At 36.1% G+C, this 15,839-nt stretch overlaps 1 protein-coding gene across 12 annotated transcripts in view; it reads right to left on the bottom strand.

The window, feature by feature from the left end:
- The window catches only part of CEP170 (centrosomal protein 170), a 134,830-nt gene that overhangs the window by 49,190 nt on the left and 69,801 nt on the right, over positions 1 to 15,839 (bottom strand). For 9 of the 12 annotated variants that reach the window (XM_058533533.1, XM_058533532.1, XM_058533540.1 and 6 more), the window contains exons 8-10: positions 8,852 to 9,328; positions 4,088 to 4,251; positions 3,608 to 3,901 (exon numbers count right to left, since the gene is read on the bottom strand). In XM_058533533.1, coding sequence (XP_058389516.1) covers positions 3,608 to 3,901; positions 4,088 to 4,251; positions 8,852 to 9,328 — 935 coding nt within the window. The remainder of the gene's footprint in view (positions 1 to 3,607; positions 3,902 to 4,087; positions 4,252 to 8,851; positions 9,329 to 15,839) is intronic. The other 3 variants (XM_058533541.1, XM_058533542.1, XM_058533543.1) reach the window with 1 other exon arrangement.

Raw genomic sequence — 15,839 nt, 5'->3', positions numbered from 1 at the left:
TTGCTCACTCTTATTCCTTCGTCCACCAATGCTGGTGTTGCTAGGAATTTCATACTTCGTCTCCTCTCACTCACTACATTCTTTCTAGGTGATCTTATCTATTATTTTGCAATTAGCCACTCTCTAATAATTCCCAAATTAGTATTTTAGCCTAGACCTCTGATTTACATCCAAGTGACTATTGGACATATCAGCGGCTTTTTAACTGCCTTCTCTACTTCTGGCCTTTCCAATTGTCAGATCCTCACCGCTCTACTTAAAAGTTTTCAATGATTCTCTACTGCCTTCAGCATTAAAAAAAATCTAGAGTCCCTAGTATGACACACAAGGGCCTCCAATATCTAGTCGAGTCTCATCTCTCTAAAAGTAACTGTGGTCTTCTGACCAAGTCCTCCACCCTCCCATGCTTTTGAACAGGTTGCTCCGTATTTTTGGAAGACCTACTTTACCATGCCTGTTACAGGATTAATTCCACTTGTTTCAAAATGAGCTCAGTTGACAATTAAATTCAATATTCATTGAGGGTATACAAAATGCCAGGCACTAGGTTCCTGCAGTCATGGAGTTTACATTCGTGTGTGTGTGCACGCGCGAGTGGGGAGGTGAATAAATAAATAGAAAACTATCAAGTAGTGATAAAGCTTATGATTAAAATGAAATAAGCTGATTTGACAGTGACTAGGGAGGTTTCTTGAGATTGCATGGCTAAAGACTTCTCTGAGGAAGGGATAACCTGAGATCTCTGCTTGGAAGCTATTGGTACCCTTTCCTCCAACAGCTTATGTCTATCAAAGCATTCATCATACTATTTTTAATTCATGTTTTTACTTGTGGATTTCCATCCCTCTACATACTCATTTCTTGAGGGGAAGAACTCTGTCTTTTCAATTTGAATCTCTCTCTCCTAACACAAAGCGTGGCACATAGTTGATGCTGAATAAAGGCTGCTAAATGAGTAAATCAGTGAAATAAACCAGCTCTCAAATGACGGGGTGAAAAGGAAAGACACCACATGAAAGTTTTCAGGACCAAACAACAATTCAATTCAGATGGACAACAGCTGATGGCCCCACCTTCCACCTCACACACCCTAACTTCAAAAGGGAGAAAATGGACGGCAGAGCTCATCCCAGCAACTTGATATGACGCCTGTATTTACTCCCCTGCTCCCAAAGTGCTTCTTCTGCCTTGATTTGGGCTATTCTTGGTCTCTGTCTTCTCCACGCCCACAGGTCACTTCATCTTCTTCAGACATTTGATTCCTGCTCCTGTGCTTCTGCTTCCCTGGAGCCTGACCTGAGTCAGCCTGCATTTGGCTTCCAGCTCTAACCACAGCTAGTAGGATCTCAGCCCTTTTTCTTTGGTATTCACAAGATAATGCAGCGACTCTTGTTTCTCCCTACAGTTATGGTCTCAGCTTTGTTTTCGGGTTTATACAAACTAAGAATGATTCTGAATTATCTACTCAGTCACATACTCCCTTAAATGAATCCTGCTTTAAAATCTTGCTTTTCCCTATCCACAGTGTGACCACGTAATTTGTCAGTGAAACTGGGACTCTTCGAGAATGAACAGACAGGAGGTGTCCACCAGGTTTTGTGGTCACCCTCTCTACCCAGCAGTTTCCTAAAGAGTCTCATCTGCCACAGGATGTCCTTCCTGGCCTTCCACCATTCTGACCACGCTGCTCCCTTGCACTGTAACTCCCCCTTGGGCTTCAGATTTGACTCCTGCAATGCTGAAAGAACTTTCCAGGATGTGTAAATGTCCCGTGTAGAGGTCCATATGTGGAAACACAGCTGACAGTTATAGCCTCTTATTATAAGATGGGCATTGTGATAAGCATTTTATATTTTTTATTAAATTATTTTTATAATCCAGCAAAATTTCTTCCATTTTAGAGAAAAAAGACATGGAAGCTTAAAGAGGTGGTTCACTCAAGGGCACATATCTAGTACATGCAGAGTTTATACCTAATCCTAAATCTGTCTGCCTACAAATGTTCATGTTCTTAAATACTATAATATAATCCCCCACTGTAAAATAATCTTTTAATAGAGAAAACATTGATCACTATGAATAAAATATCCATAAACCAAAGGCATAATAGGATAAAATTAATATTAATCTGAGTTTTAAAACTTCTTACCATTCTCTTTTTTTCAAAACCTATTCTTTTATTTCCACTTGACAGTATTTTAAATAGCAATATACTTGTTCTCAACAACCAGAGGAAAAATTATGAACTTTAAAATAATCTGAAGGAAATATCATTATCAATTCCTCATCTGAAAATAATTCAAAGTCACCAAAGTCATTTTCTATGCTAACACTGTGTCCTTAGACTTCCCTTAATGTAATCAGAAAACTAGCTTCATTCATCTGTTCTTACTCGCTATATTTCTCTTATTAACAACTATCATAACATTGCTTACATGACATCTATTTCCTAGACTAACGTGTCTCCAAAAGTTTGGAGTTGTATAACCCAGAGTAAAAAAATTTTGAGCATGTGCTCCTCAATAAATGTATGTTTAGAAATTACATACATATACCAATGTAATAATAGATCGCATATACTACAGAAGACACTCCAAAATGGAAATAAAAACTATTAAATTAAAAGTAAACACAAGTGCTAATAATTTCCCTGCATCCCAAAGGGTTATCTCGTCTAGTCTCTGAAAGACCACTCTGCAAACTCATCATCTAAACCAGTGCATCTGAAATACTAACGTGCATGTGAATCACCTGGAGATCTTCCTGTTAAAGCAGATTCTGATTCTGTATGTTGAGGATGAGCCTGAGAAGCTCCTAATTGATGCTAATGCTGCTCACACACTGAGTAACAAGAACTTAAACACAAGATTAATGTTTAGCCAGATTTATGTTGCTATTTTCCCGAGGGTAAAACAAACAGCAGATTCTAAAGTCAACTTTCCATTACTATGGGCAAAATTGAGAAAAACTACTTTTTAAACCATACAACGATCATTATACACATTAACCAATAACGTCAAAGAATAAATCTGAAATGTAAATAATCATCATGATTAGTCATACACTTGGCTAAATTCAGAAAACCATAAAAACTAATTTTGTTTTCATATACTTCTTTTCTATCACCAAAGAAGGCAGTGAATAGAAATTAAGAAAAGAAAATAAGGACAAAGAACAAAATTGATTAAAATATATGTATTTTCATCTGCTTCCAACATGAAATTAGTAGGCAGGAAACCTGTGGTTAACTATTATCAGCTAACATTTATGCTTACATTAACAGAGTCATAGCAATCGGGTTTTGTTTGTTTTTTAGTTCTTAAATAAATGCAAAGTATACTATTTTAAAATCCTATCTTAAATTTACACAACTTTAAAAGGTCCAAGCAGGACTTTACATATGAAACTCAGGCAAATTCAGAATATAAGCAGAATAAAATCAGAAATCATCTTGGTCTTCTTTTTAGTCTTGCAGTTCCGTAACAAAATCCTACAGTTCCAATACCACTGACTGCAGGAGAACATTTCATGCTGACTCTCCAATAATTTTTAACAGTCAAATACACCACACGAAAACTAACATCATATCCGAATTTCAATTATTTACCTTGTCAATCATTTTTCTTGCTTCCACTTCCTCACTGTTGGGATTCTCTAACTCAATGGTATAAGTACCCTTGTCACTTTGGTCATCATCATTATCCTTTTCAGAAGTAGCAGAAGTAGCTTGATTTTTTAACATTTTATCCATCTCCTGGCTTGGTCTGTGCCCAAGACTCCCTGAACTTCTTAATAATGCAGTTTGTAGGAAGGGAATTGACACCGATGGCTCCTCTGATTTCTGTTTTAACAATTTCCCATGTGGAACACCATGCCCCCCTCTGTGATGCGCAGAGCTAGTCTGTAAAGACAAAGAAACCACTTTGGCATCTGCTGTTGGAGATTTTGTTTTTTCAAGTTTTGTATGTGGTGTTGAATAAGTGGTTTCCTGACACCCGATTCCCGCACTCTGAGTAAAAGAATATGACCTTCTTTTTCTGGGATTGTCTTCATCAAAGAACGCAACCACGAAAGCGGTTTGACTTACAACAGCTTGGTCTTGCTGCTTTTCAGGAGCCTGGGCCTTCTGCAGCTTTTTCTGCTCTGAATGGTGGCGCCGCAGGTGTTCCTCAAGAGCCGCACGTTTGCTACAGCGCCTGTGAGCCCCAGCATTTTCTGAATCGCTCTGTGTACCGTCATCATGTTTATTTCCTGGATGCGAAAAACCCCATGTAGAAAATTAGAAGCATATACAAAAGTGCTATTTGTTTTGCCCCCTCCCCCTTTTCAATCCAAAGTCATATGTTCTCTTCAGTAACAGGCTCTGCAAATGTCCAGCAATGGCAATGCTTACATTCAAATTTTGTCAACCAACAATGAGGTCCTTTATAAACAATTCAATAGAATTGTCTTTCTTTCTCCAAATTTTAACTTTATAATGATTCATCAATGCCTTAACAGATAAGCAATGCTATATCTGTATTTATAACATTAATAAATACTAATCCTGCCTTCAAACCTTATACCTTATTTAAGCAATCAAAAATTTTCTCTAGTATTAGAGAGAAAGAGAGATAGGAAAAAGGGTGATCCCACTGAAATGCTTATCATTACACAGGGAAAAGAGAATACAAATGCCATAAAAATGTGACGAATCTTAACTTTCGATGATGTTCAATACTTCCAAAAGTATAGCATACCTTTCCTTTTTAATAAAAAGATGCAAATTTGTGGTTTGCACCAATTACTATACAATTGTTTACAAATGTCTTTCTAGCTATGAGAATTTATGAAAATTTGCATATGCACTCTAAACTCTGGTGGCTTCAAAGAGTTAAATAAAGCAGGCTAAAAGGTCTATCATGGAAAATTACAGTCTATGAAATCCTATATAAATCTAAGCATCTCCTGGACAAATGGCATGGTGCTAAATATAACCAGACCAAAATCTATTTGTCTTCTCCATGAAGCATATAGAGTCAAGTAAGAATATATTTAAATTTTGAAACATCAGCTTCCTAATGGAGGGTTTTTGTTACCCTTCATGGTTCTATTATGGATTACAGGTAAAACTTTATGAAAATGACTTGATATTTCACTGATTTAGAATTCTCATTACCTAAATAATAAGAACATTAGAAGAAATAATCAAATGATAATTATTACATTATTATAGCACGAAATTATTGGCAAGTCAAGAGCTACTCCATGCATGTTTTAGATCAAATGACAAACAGGGGCTTAAATGATGGCTTCTTTAGAAGAAAGCTATAAATGAATCTAGTCAACTAGGTACATTCCAAAGCTTCCAGGACTAAATCTGATTTTTATGTTTTCCTGGGCTACAAATTTTAATCTGCATGCCTGCTGAATAAAGTGCACCAAACAAGAAGATGAGCAGAACTGAAAGACTTGGGGGCTGGGAGAGACAAAGGACATACATCCAAGGAAAAAGCTGAGTTTGAACATTCCTGGGCTTGCTTCTAATGAATTTTGAGGTTACCAACTGGTGCTAATGATTTAAAATAAGAGGACTGACTGTAAAAATGTGGTTTATCAAAGGAGTGAGAAGGCTCAGAAGACAAAAGGGTGACGTTTTGGAAAAGTAATAGGCAAGGGAAGCGAAAGGAGTGCATAAGACCAAAACGAAGGGGTTCCAGGGGCACCCCCGGCACAATGACAGCAATTAATATTGTAAATATCAGACACAATAACAAATCTGAAACTCTTTGTTCAAACTAGGAACTACTCAAAATGCAATTTGAAAAGAAAGAACCAGGTAATTAATGGGTTTTTCCATTAAAAACCAGGTGTAATTAATGGAATCCCTGCCTCAAATAATGAAGAATCAGGGATAGCAAATGGGATGCCAAGCCAAACAAAACCACTAGTTCAAATACAAAACTTATTAAAAACATGACATTTTGCAACCTATTTCATTGTTGCATTAGGTATACTGAAAACGTGTCCAGTTTGTAAGAGCTGGAAATAACTAAACTCCAATATTTCCTGCACAATAAGACCAAATAACCCACATCACACACACACAACATGGAAGACCATCTTTACAGAATGCAGTTCTTGTACCAACATACAAAATTTGGCACTTCAGTGGTGTCAGGTCCTTTCAGTACCTTTTCTTTAAGTTATAGCTTAAAATTTCTCTTTATAGATTAGCCATTTTGTTTTTTGGAAAATTATTATTCCTTCCTGTATTTCTCAGTGTCACACAAGGTGAGACATCTGATCAGAACTGCAATTTCTGTTTTTACTGAACAAAAAAATCACTAGGAAGCTCTCCTCCTCAAGTTTCTGTCTTCCTGTTTTGTTTATCATTACCCATGTCTAAATATGCTGAAGTTCTTTTAGTATTTTTAAGGGTAGTTAGCTGTACCCAGTCAGTAGCTGTGGCCAAAACAAGCTGCAACTCTCCTAAAGGGTAAAAGTGTATGGGCTTTGTGAACACTATTTTCCTCACTGTCCCAAAGCGCGTGCACTTTACTCTTGTAGGAGCAAAGTTTTTTTTGTTTTTGTTTTGTTTCGCCTACTTTCAAGTTTCTGACTGATCTAAACAGTTGCTGAAAGTCTAATTACTGTAAAATTGTTACTATTTGCTATAAATACATTTAGAGTCTAGGTATATACTTTTGATATCCTGAAGTGTGGAAAATCTTTATCCAATGATGGCAGCTCTGACTTTGGGGAAAAGTCAAATGTCATTCGTAAAACAATCTGCAGAAATAAAGTGGATCTACCTTGGACCAAACTGAGTTATATTCACAAAGACATTTTCTTGGATGGCTTGTAAAATGGTATGAAGTCAAATTAAAAAGAAGCAGTGGCAACATACTAGAATATCAGTCTACCTATAAACTAACTTCAAGGGACAATGGTAATTTGATTGTATAACTTCTGGTAAAGTTTTCAAATATCTAATCATTAATTATAGATGCAATGTGAATGTGGGCATTAATCCCTCTAAGTAGAATCATATAAATGGAGCTTGTTCAAGAACAGAAAATGTCTTAAAATGATGGCTTAAAAACAATAGGTAAGGGGCCGGCCTGGTGGCACAAACGTTTAAGTGTGCGCCTTCCGCTGCAGCAGCCCAAGGTTCACCGGTTCGGATCCCATGCACGCACCGACGCACTGCTTGTAGAGCCATGCTGTGGTGGCGTCCCATATAAAGTAGAGGAAGAGGGGCACAGATGTTAGCTCAGGGCCAGTCTTCCTCAGCAAAAAGAGGAGGACTGGCATCAGATGTTAGCTCAGTGCTGATCTTCCTCACAAAAAACAAAAAGAAAAATAGGTAATACAGAAAATAGTTATAATGACTAAAAAAAGTTACAATAAAAAAGTTTAATACAGATATTTTTTAAAATAGTAACTTTTAAAAGAATGTTTTAGCTCATTTTTTATACACTTAAAAGTGGTTTAAAAAAGATGATGTTATTTCTAAATTTTCAAAGTTTATGCTACCTTTTATATTATACTAGAATATCAGTACTATTTATAGAATTCACAAAAATGGTCAGTTTACAAACGGGTAGCTACTATTTGTAAGCTTTAACATACATACATATATAGATCTCATTTATGTATTTAATATTATCTAGTAGAATATAACAATCGTATATCAAAGTACATATGCCAGGTAATTGTTTATGATTATATTTAAATATAGTAACAGGCCCCAACAAAGAATTCGGTAATCACACCATCTCACTATCCTGAAACGTCTTAGAAGCAAATAAAAAATATGTATTTCTTCATTACTTGATCAGAATCCCAGGGCATAAAGTATGCGTTAAGCCAGGATCAGTCTGGTCATTGATAGTGAAGTCGTTCATGTTCATTCAAATTACTGCGGCCCTATCACATACTCAAGTCCTAGGTGAAGTGTTAGGGATACAAGGTAACTAATATATAGTCGCTGAGAGCATTTTTTTTAAAGCTCATTAATTCCTTGTATAGTAACAGAATGGTCAGATTAACATGCAATCATTCCCTTATAGATAGCTTGTTAAATAAAACTGAGATACAGCAACACAAATCTGTATTCAGTACATCCTAAAATAAATTTAATTAGCAAAACCCATGGGAAAAAACTATCAACTAACACTTCAATGTACAGGTATAAAGATTTTACTAATTCTGGCCAAGTGTGACACTAGTAAAGCATATATAGTAACTATTTCACAAATAAACATTCAATTGTGATTTTCATAAAAGTCTTAATATTGAAAAAGTTTTTAATTCCATTAAGTGATTCCCAGTAAGTATCTCTAAACCCACAATTTTTGTTTCATGAGTAGCCACTGAGAACAGTCTGAAACAGTCTATCAACAATGTGACTATATTACCAAAGTAGAACTTTTGGCTCAAGAGCTTAACATTTCTTTCAAAAATCGAGATACTGACATTTTACTGGAAGCACCACAATAGATAAGAATAGAATTGAATATTCTACTTAAGTCAAGAAAATGATGAGAATTGTCTTCTAGGGAATTCCACTGTTGAACTGAATGGATCTTTTAGTTTCACAGGAAAAAGAAACATACTTAATGGCATAAATATAAATTGACAAAACCAATCTGGTTTTGGCAAGAAAATGAAGGCAGGCTATTTTGAATGACTAAGTGGAACATGGGCAGTATGGCTTACATTTGAGCTTTAAAATTAAATATAAACCTCTGAAAAAGCAGACGTTTCCTACCACGTAATTATTTATCTAATAGGAGTTTGGTAACTGTGAGGACTGAAATTTCTTTATCATAAAAGAGGAAGTTCTGAAATGATCGATTCACTTTACCTTTCAACCTTTTCAAGTAAACTGGAACATCACTCTTAATACTTTTGGAGTCCTCTTCTGTCCTTTCCCATACCATCTGTGGAGGGTTGTTCTGCGCTAGCCAGTCAGCTACTTTGTTTTCTGGTGCCATCATTCCAGTCTGAATCCCTGGCAGGTCTTGAGTTCCAGGAGAAGACTTCTTTGACTTGTGGCGCTGCTCAGAGGTAAACTTTGTCACATGGTCTCTAATCGTTACCTTTCCTGGGGTACTGTCATCAAACTCAATGGTAAATGAAGCATGCCCTGCACCTGTTGTATGGGAACTTGGTGTGTCTTTTGTTGGGATTTCATGAATAGTGCTCTCTGTTATTTGTGATGGTTGCTGAAATTCTTTTGTAGGGATTTCAAAGTAACTTGGTTCCCTACAGAAAGGAAAAAGTACTTCTTCATTTGCAGCTGCAGGTTGTTCCTCAACTTGTTTTGCATCTGTGCTGCACCCTAATGAGAAAAATAAGAGAAAATTCAAAATATTTGGGGGCTTCTAGCATTTCAGGGAATACAGTAATGGCCATTTGTATTAATCCATGAGAATCAGAAGGCAGATAACAGTCTGGATGAAAAACAATGGCAGATGTCACAGAGAAGAAATAATTTCGATTATAAATGTGGCCTTCAGTTACCAACAGGAGATGTAAGATAAGCAGCGACCACAGCCAAGGACAGCAAAGCAGTTACAAGACGGACCTGGCATGGCTAGGTCCACATTTTCTCCAACTTGGATCCAGAAATCATCAAGGTGCAAAGGAACTAAATCAAATGGAGATGGAGATGCATGTTCAATGTATGTATCTCGAGCAAGAGAAAAAAATATGAATTTCCTTTCAAGTAAGGAGGATGAAATATCTGAAATATCTATGAACAGAAGTAGAGCTCCAAAGAAGAACAGGTGCTCAAATAAGGAAATAAACATGAAGTCAACATGTAAGCGATGTTCTAGAAGCAATGATTCCACTTACCATTCTTCACCATCACATTCAGAGACATTACTTTTAGAATGACAAAATACTACTGAAGTGTGATCCTTGCAAGAAAATAGATACATTTTATAAAGAATAAAAGATTAAAGATAAAACATGTGGTTTGCTTGTAGTATTGCAATCCAAGCAGCACTGTGGAAGAAATAATGTAAAAATAGAAAATTCAGTCGCCAGCCAATAATTCCAGAAGAAAATTCATTTACATTTCTATACAGCAGAACATGTACAAAGTGTCGAAAATCCTTGAAGGGAAGCTGAATTATAAATCTCAGATCAACAAGAACTGGCAGAAGAAGCAAGCAACTCTGGAACACTACCATTATTCTTCTTATATTCAGAAACAAATATAAAGGTATAAAAAAAACGCATTTATACATAAAATATGTAAAGGTATAGAAGTGAAAATAATTGAAATTTTTTCTTTTAAGTATGAGTTATTATATAGCTCAAATGCAAAAAACATATATTAAAGATTAAACTGCCCTGTTTTTCAAGAAGCAAAGGAAACATGTCTATTAGTAAGATGGTAAAGAATGAGTTCAAATGAAAAATATTTCCCTAAAGCAAAAAAAAAGCATTATGTTTTTTAAACAGACTGACAGAAAAACCACTTGCACGTAATTTATTAGGAAGGAAAGCCAATACAAGGAGACTAGGTTGTTTCCAATCATTTTCTAATTACGTGAAGTATTCCCTCTTTTGAAACATCTTTTCAAATATTAAATCTTGATGTGATTCTTCAGGTGTTGTAATTGACTTCTTGGCAGTACTCCGAATATGAAGCAGTCACAGAATTGTTTGCTTTTAAAAAAGGTTACAGAATATTGGGACAGCAACATTTCTCTAATCAAATGTGTGAGACAGGGTATAGAAGAGATCAAACTCCGTTTCCCAAAAAAAAAAAACTACACAGAAGATAAACAGAATATCTAACAAAAGGAATTTTTAATGTAAAAATTATCCTTTTCACAATCTACATAGTTTTTCTCACCACTGAAAATGAAACAAGTATATCAACAAAAACTCTACATTATCAAAGCAATAATTTTACATGCTATTTGGAAAAAGTGGTTATACAAGACTTAATAACCTCAAGTTGTGTTTTTAAAATTTCTTTATTAAAGACTTAATTTATCTTTTTGTTAATAATAAACATCCACTTGGACTCTGAGTGTTTACTCTGAAGGCCCATCACCTAAAATTTCTGACAGAAAAATGCATTAACCACTCCCTAAATATTAATAATCTCATTAATAAATGTTTTTTGTTTTTTTATTTTTTTATACATTGATTTATTTACTATGTACAATGTACTGTACTTGATCAATTCTGTATAGTACAATTGGTTTATAAACCTATCCTATCAACATACATACACACACACTTTCATACATTCATTCATTTTTTTTTTTTTTTTTGGTGAGGAAGATTAGCCCTGAGCTAACATTTGTTGCCAATCCTCCTCTTTTTGCTGAGGAAGACTGGCCCTGGGCTAACATCTGTACACATCTCCCTCTACGTTATATGGGACGCCGCCACAGCATCGCTTGACAAGCGGTGCGTCGGTGCACCACTGCGCACCCAGGAACCGGACCCGTGAACTCCGGGCCACTGACATGGAGCACGCGAACTTAACTGCTACGCCACCAGACCGATCCCCTTCATTCATTCATTCATCTGGCTTTGCTCTTTCTCCAGTAACAGAGTAACACTGGGGGCAAGGGGTGGTAGTTTCCTACCCATATAAAAGGATATGGCTGAACTACGAAGAAAACCCACAAAAAGCTGGTCCAGAACAGCATTTATAATCCACTCATCACTCATGATTCAAAGCAATATCTTCCCAATTTTCCTCCCTTGTGAATGAAAAGTTCAGAGTTAACACTGACATACTTTCAACATGTTTTCATATTATAACACATTAAAACAGCAGAGACCGACAACTACACACCACTGTTTTTAAGGTTATCATTCCCTTAGTCCTACTTGAAAATAGCCTTTACTCCAAGGACTAGAAACCTGAGACTTATACAAGTTAACACCTAATTTACCCAGAAATCAGTTGTCTAACAATGCCAAGGAGCACTACAGAGTGGACATGCAGCCTGTTATGATCAGAGGATTATAACCAGGCAGCCTAGTTTAGTGCAAGAAGGGATGAGATCTGAAATCAGATAAATCCTATCTCTAACAGTCTTTAATTCTCATTTTCCTCATTGTAAAATGGGGAAATAATAACATCTATCCATAAGACTGTTGTGAAGATTTAGTGAGATAAATATTAAGTGAGATCATATTAAGTTACCGGGAACAAAGCTTGGCCAGAAGTAGGTACACAAATAAACACTTCTCATTTTCCCTCCCCCAACTCTCCGACGCAGCTAAGAATTAGGGAAACAAAACACTAAAACCGAAAATCAAACTCTAAAAAACCCAAGACAGATATGACAACGCCTACAGTCTCATGGCCACGAATTTTACAGAGGGAAGTCCCTCATAGACAGTCTTTTTACTGTTTCCTCAGATACATGTGGCAAATCTGGAGGGCGTAGAAGTCAGGATTCAGGTCAGAGACACTGCACTAAGAAGTCAGAGTGAAGTGGCAGAGAAAAGACAAACAACAATAAAGAGCAGACACAGGGCTCAGAACCACAGCAGCCCAGGACCGATCAGAACCACAGCAGCCTAGGACCACTCAGGACACAGGGCTCAGAACCACAGCAGCCCAGGACCACTCAGGACACACGGCTCAGAACCACAGCAGCCCAGGACCACTCAGGACACAGGGCAGACGGCCTTCCATACTTCAGCCTCCCGAGGACATCACCATACTGCACCACAGTTCAACAACTGATATTCACAACGATGATGCTGAGTCATAAAGCAAAAATTTAAATTATTTGCAGGCTTCTCTGCTTAAGAAAGCAGTGATATGGGTAATTCATTTCATAGAAATTTAGGAAATGGTTAAACTTTTGAAAAAATTGTCAGTTGTAAAAGTCAAGCTCAGTCACCTGAAAAATTAATTACGTGGGGGAATTCATTTCCCTGAAGACGATAAAAACAGATCAAGTGTGGGCCTACGATACCTGGGAAATGCAGGCCTACTAGAAAAATTCGTAGGGGTCTTCTAAATTAACACAGAAAAATAAAACAGCTTTCCTCTCTTAGAACACTGACAGAACACATTCTGGAATTTATGAATTTAACACTCATTTCTCTTCAAAATCTATTTTGTATATACTAAATTAAACTAAATATACTAATATTTTGTTTATACTATTTTGTTATTCATCTCAATTGCTAGATATTTAAAATGATTTAATAACTGATTATGCTAGAATTAATTATGTTTATCTAAATCAGAAGAGCAATTGGTGATAACATCCTTAAGTTCCTAAGGCATTTTATGATTGTGTGACCTTTCAGGGTAACTTAAATACACATAAGTCAGAAAAAAAGTTTCCTTCATTATTCAGTACTGAATTACATGAAATATTAAACTAATTCAAGATGACAAAGACTATAACTATGAAGGCTCGTTCTGCTTAAGATATTCATCCAACCTAGTATATTCAAGTACTTGAAATTACAAAGACTGGGAAACCACTTTCGATAAACAGGAGTTACAACTTGCAAGTTTCCAAATTTAGTTCAAGTAGATTAAAATCAATGTAAAAGAGCCAAAAATCTACTCCTCACAGTTGCACACACCTTTTCAAGATGTGTGCAACACTTAAAGGCCTTTAGCTGTAACCTAAATAAATGTCTAAACCAAGTTAGCAGGTAGAAGAGCACACCTGTAGCTAAAATGAGGACAAACTCTCCTTCTCAATAGGACTCAAAATATTCACACAATTTCAGGAGAACACGATTGTTCTTATGTATGTATTTGCTTCTAGGGTTTTTTAGACTATATGGTAAGTCTGTAGGAGATTCTGGATACATGTGGACCCACAGAGAGGGACATCAAAAATTACCAGGTAGCAGATACTCTATTATCCTTTCTGGAATGTTCAGCTTTCATAATAAGTACTAAGATTTTACATTCTAAAAATTGGTAACCAAGAAGCAATTCATTTTTTTGTTTTTACCAAAAGAGTATGCTTAGAGCAGAAATAATTAAACTAATCATTTGCATTTCACAATTTGAAACATTTTTTTAAAAAACACCTTAATTTCAAAATGATGAAACAAAATAACATTTAGTATACACTTTCAAATTTGATTCTACAATCTCTGCTGGCATCATAAATTGTTTCAGGTCAGTAAACTGTTTCCCTCATCCCATATTTTAAAAAACTGCAAATGATAAATCTGAAACAAAACATCCTCATATTAATATAAGAAAGCAAATGAGACTCTTATAAGGCTCTTAATCAGCTGAATCTGACAGGGTGCTTCTAAGCTATTTAACACAAGATGTAAATCACTTAATTCCTTCTTACTCAAAAATAATCCCAAGATTATGAGACAGCTTTTGTCATCTGGCAGAAATGACATTCAATGAGACAGGCCACATAAGCTGATAATCATTTAAGAATCCAGTTTCACTCACACAGATGAAATTACTGCTGGATGCTTCATAGTTTGAAATTTATTTTATTATGCTGAGGTATGAGGGATCAATTTTTTATGCCAATTTGTTTGAGGAGTGTTTGTTTAAATCTTTGTACTCTACGAAGTATATTCTTTTGGAGTGATTGTGTGTGTGTGTGTGTGTGTGTGTGTGTGTGTGTGTGAGATGAAGGCTGAAATGTTAACCGCTTGTGGTTCCAAGCATGGACTCTGGAGTCAGGCTGCCTGGGTTCAAATCTCAGCTACACTGTTAGCTAGCTGGGTGACCTTGGTTAAGTAAATTCCCATTGCTGCCCCTCAGTTTTCTTATCTATAAAATGCAGGAAATGACAATAACTACCTGTACGCATTGCTGTGAGGATTAGTTGATTAAACATATGCAGGACACTTACAAGAGTGTCTGGATAAAGTAAGCACCACTGAAGTGTTAGCTATTATTAATAAACCATGATTCTGTCTCCAGCAGAGACATTTATAAATGTCCTTTTATAAAAATTACATTTATACTTCATTGTCTTCTAGAAGTTACATATTTCAGAAGTCAAAAGTTGTTTTGTACATGAGGGGGGAGGGATAGATTTTTAATGGCTACATAAAATCTCTATAACAATTATTTTCAGAAATCGGCAATGGTTATATTCTGCTGTATTTTCTTTTAAATTAACCACCTAATAATTAGTACATTTTTTTCTCTCTCTTTCTACTAGGTGGCTCCAGTGTACAATGATAATATGTGATCCTTTAAGTAAGGAACTTACAGTGTAGATAAGAAAGCATACATACAAAACACTGAATGAAACAGTGTTATCTATTAGCAATACATATATACAGATGTATCATTTAGAATTTGATATCACCTGATTCATGTGTATATAAGTCTGTGGGAGAAAAGCAGGTGGGAATTAGTATAATTTATGTGGGAATGCACTGGGAGAGAGCACTAAAAACAACTGATAATAGGACATAAGGCTCTCTAAGGAAAGTGGACAAAATTACAGAGAACTTGGACAAAAAATCTATTTGGCAGGCAAAAGGCAGCCACTGTAGTTTCCTGAAAGAAAGGAAATAAAGGACAGCTTAGATTTATTACGCAAAATGAACTGCAGGAGGGTTGAAACTGGAAGTAGGAAGTTCAATTATGACTCAATGAAAAAAAAAAGGCAACAGAAGTAGGTAATGTATGAGACAAATGAGGGGAAGGGAAGACACAAAGATTTCAAATAAAGTGGTCATTGTTGATTGCCTCCCCATACCCATTCCCTGCTCCTCCCTCCTAAAGGACTCCAACATTCCCAGGTATCCACTCTTCCCTGACACAGCTCGTGTGCCCTAGGGGAAAACTAACCCCCACTCAGCTTCAGGGTGGGCAAGATGGGCTTAACGGTACTCTCATA

The sequence above is a fragment of the Diceros bicornis genome, chromosome 38 (assembly GCF_020826845.1).
Source record: "Diceros bicornis minor isolate mBicDic1 chromosome 38, mDicBic1.mat.cur, whole genome shotgun sequence".
NCBI lineage: Eukaryota > Metazoa > Chordata > Mammalia > Perissodactyla > Rhinocerotidae > Diceros > Diceros bicornis.
Note: the sequence above shows the minus strand (reverse complement) of the source record. Positions and strands in the feature narration are given on the sequence as shown.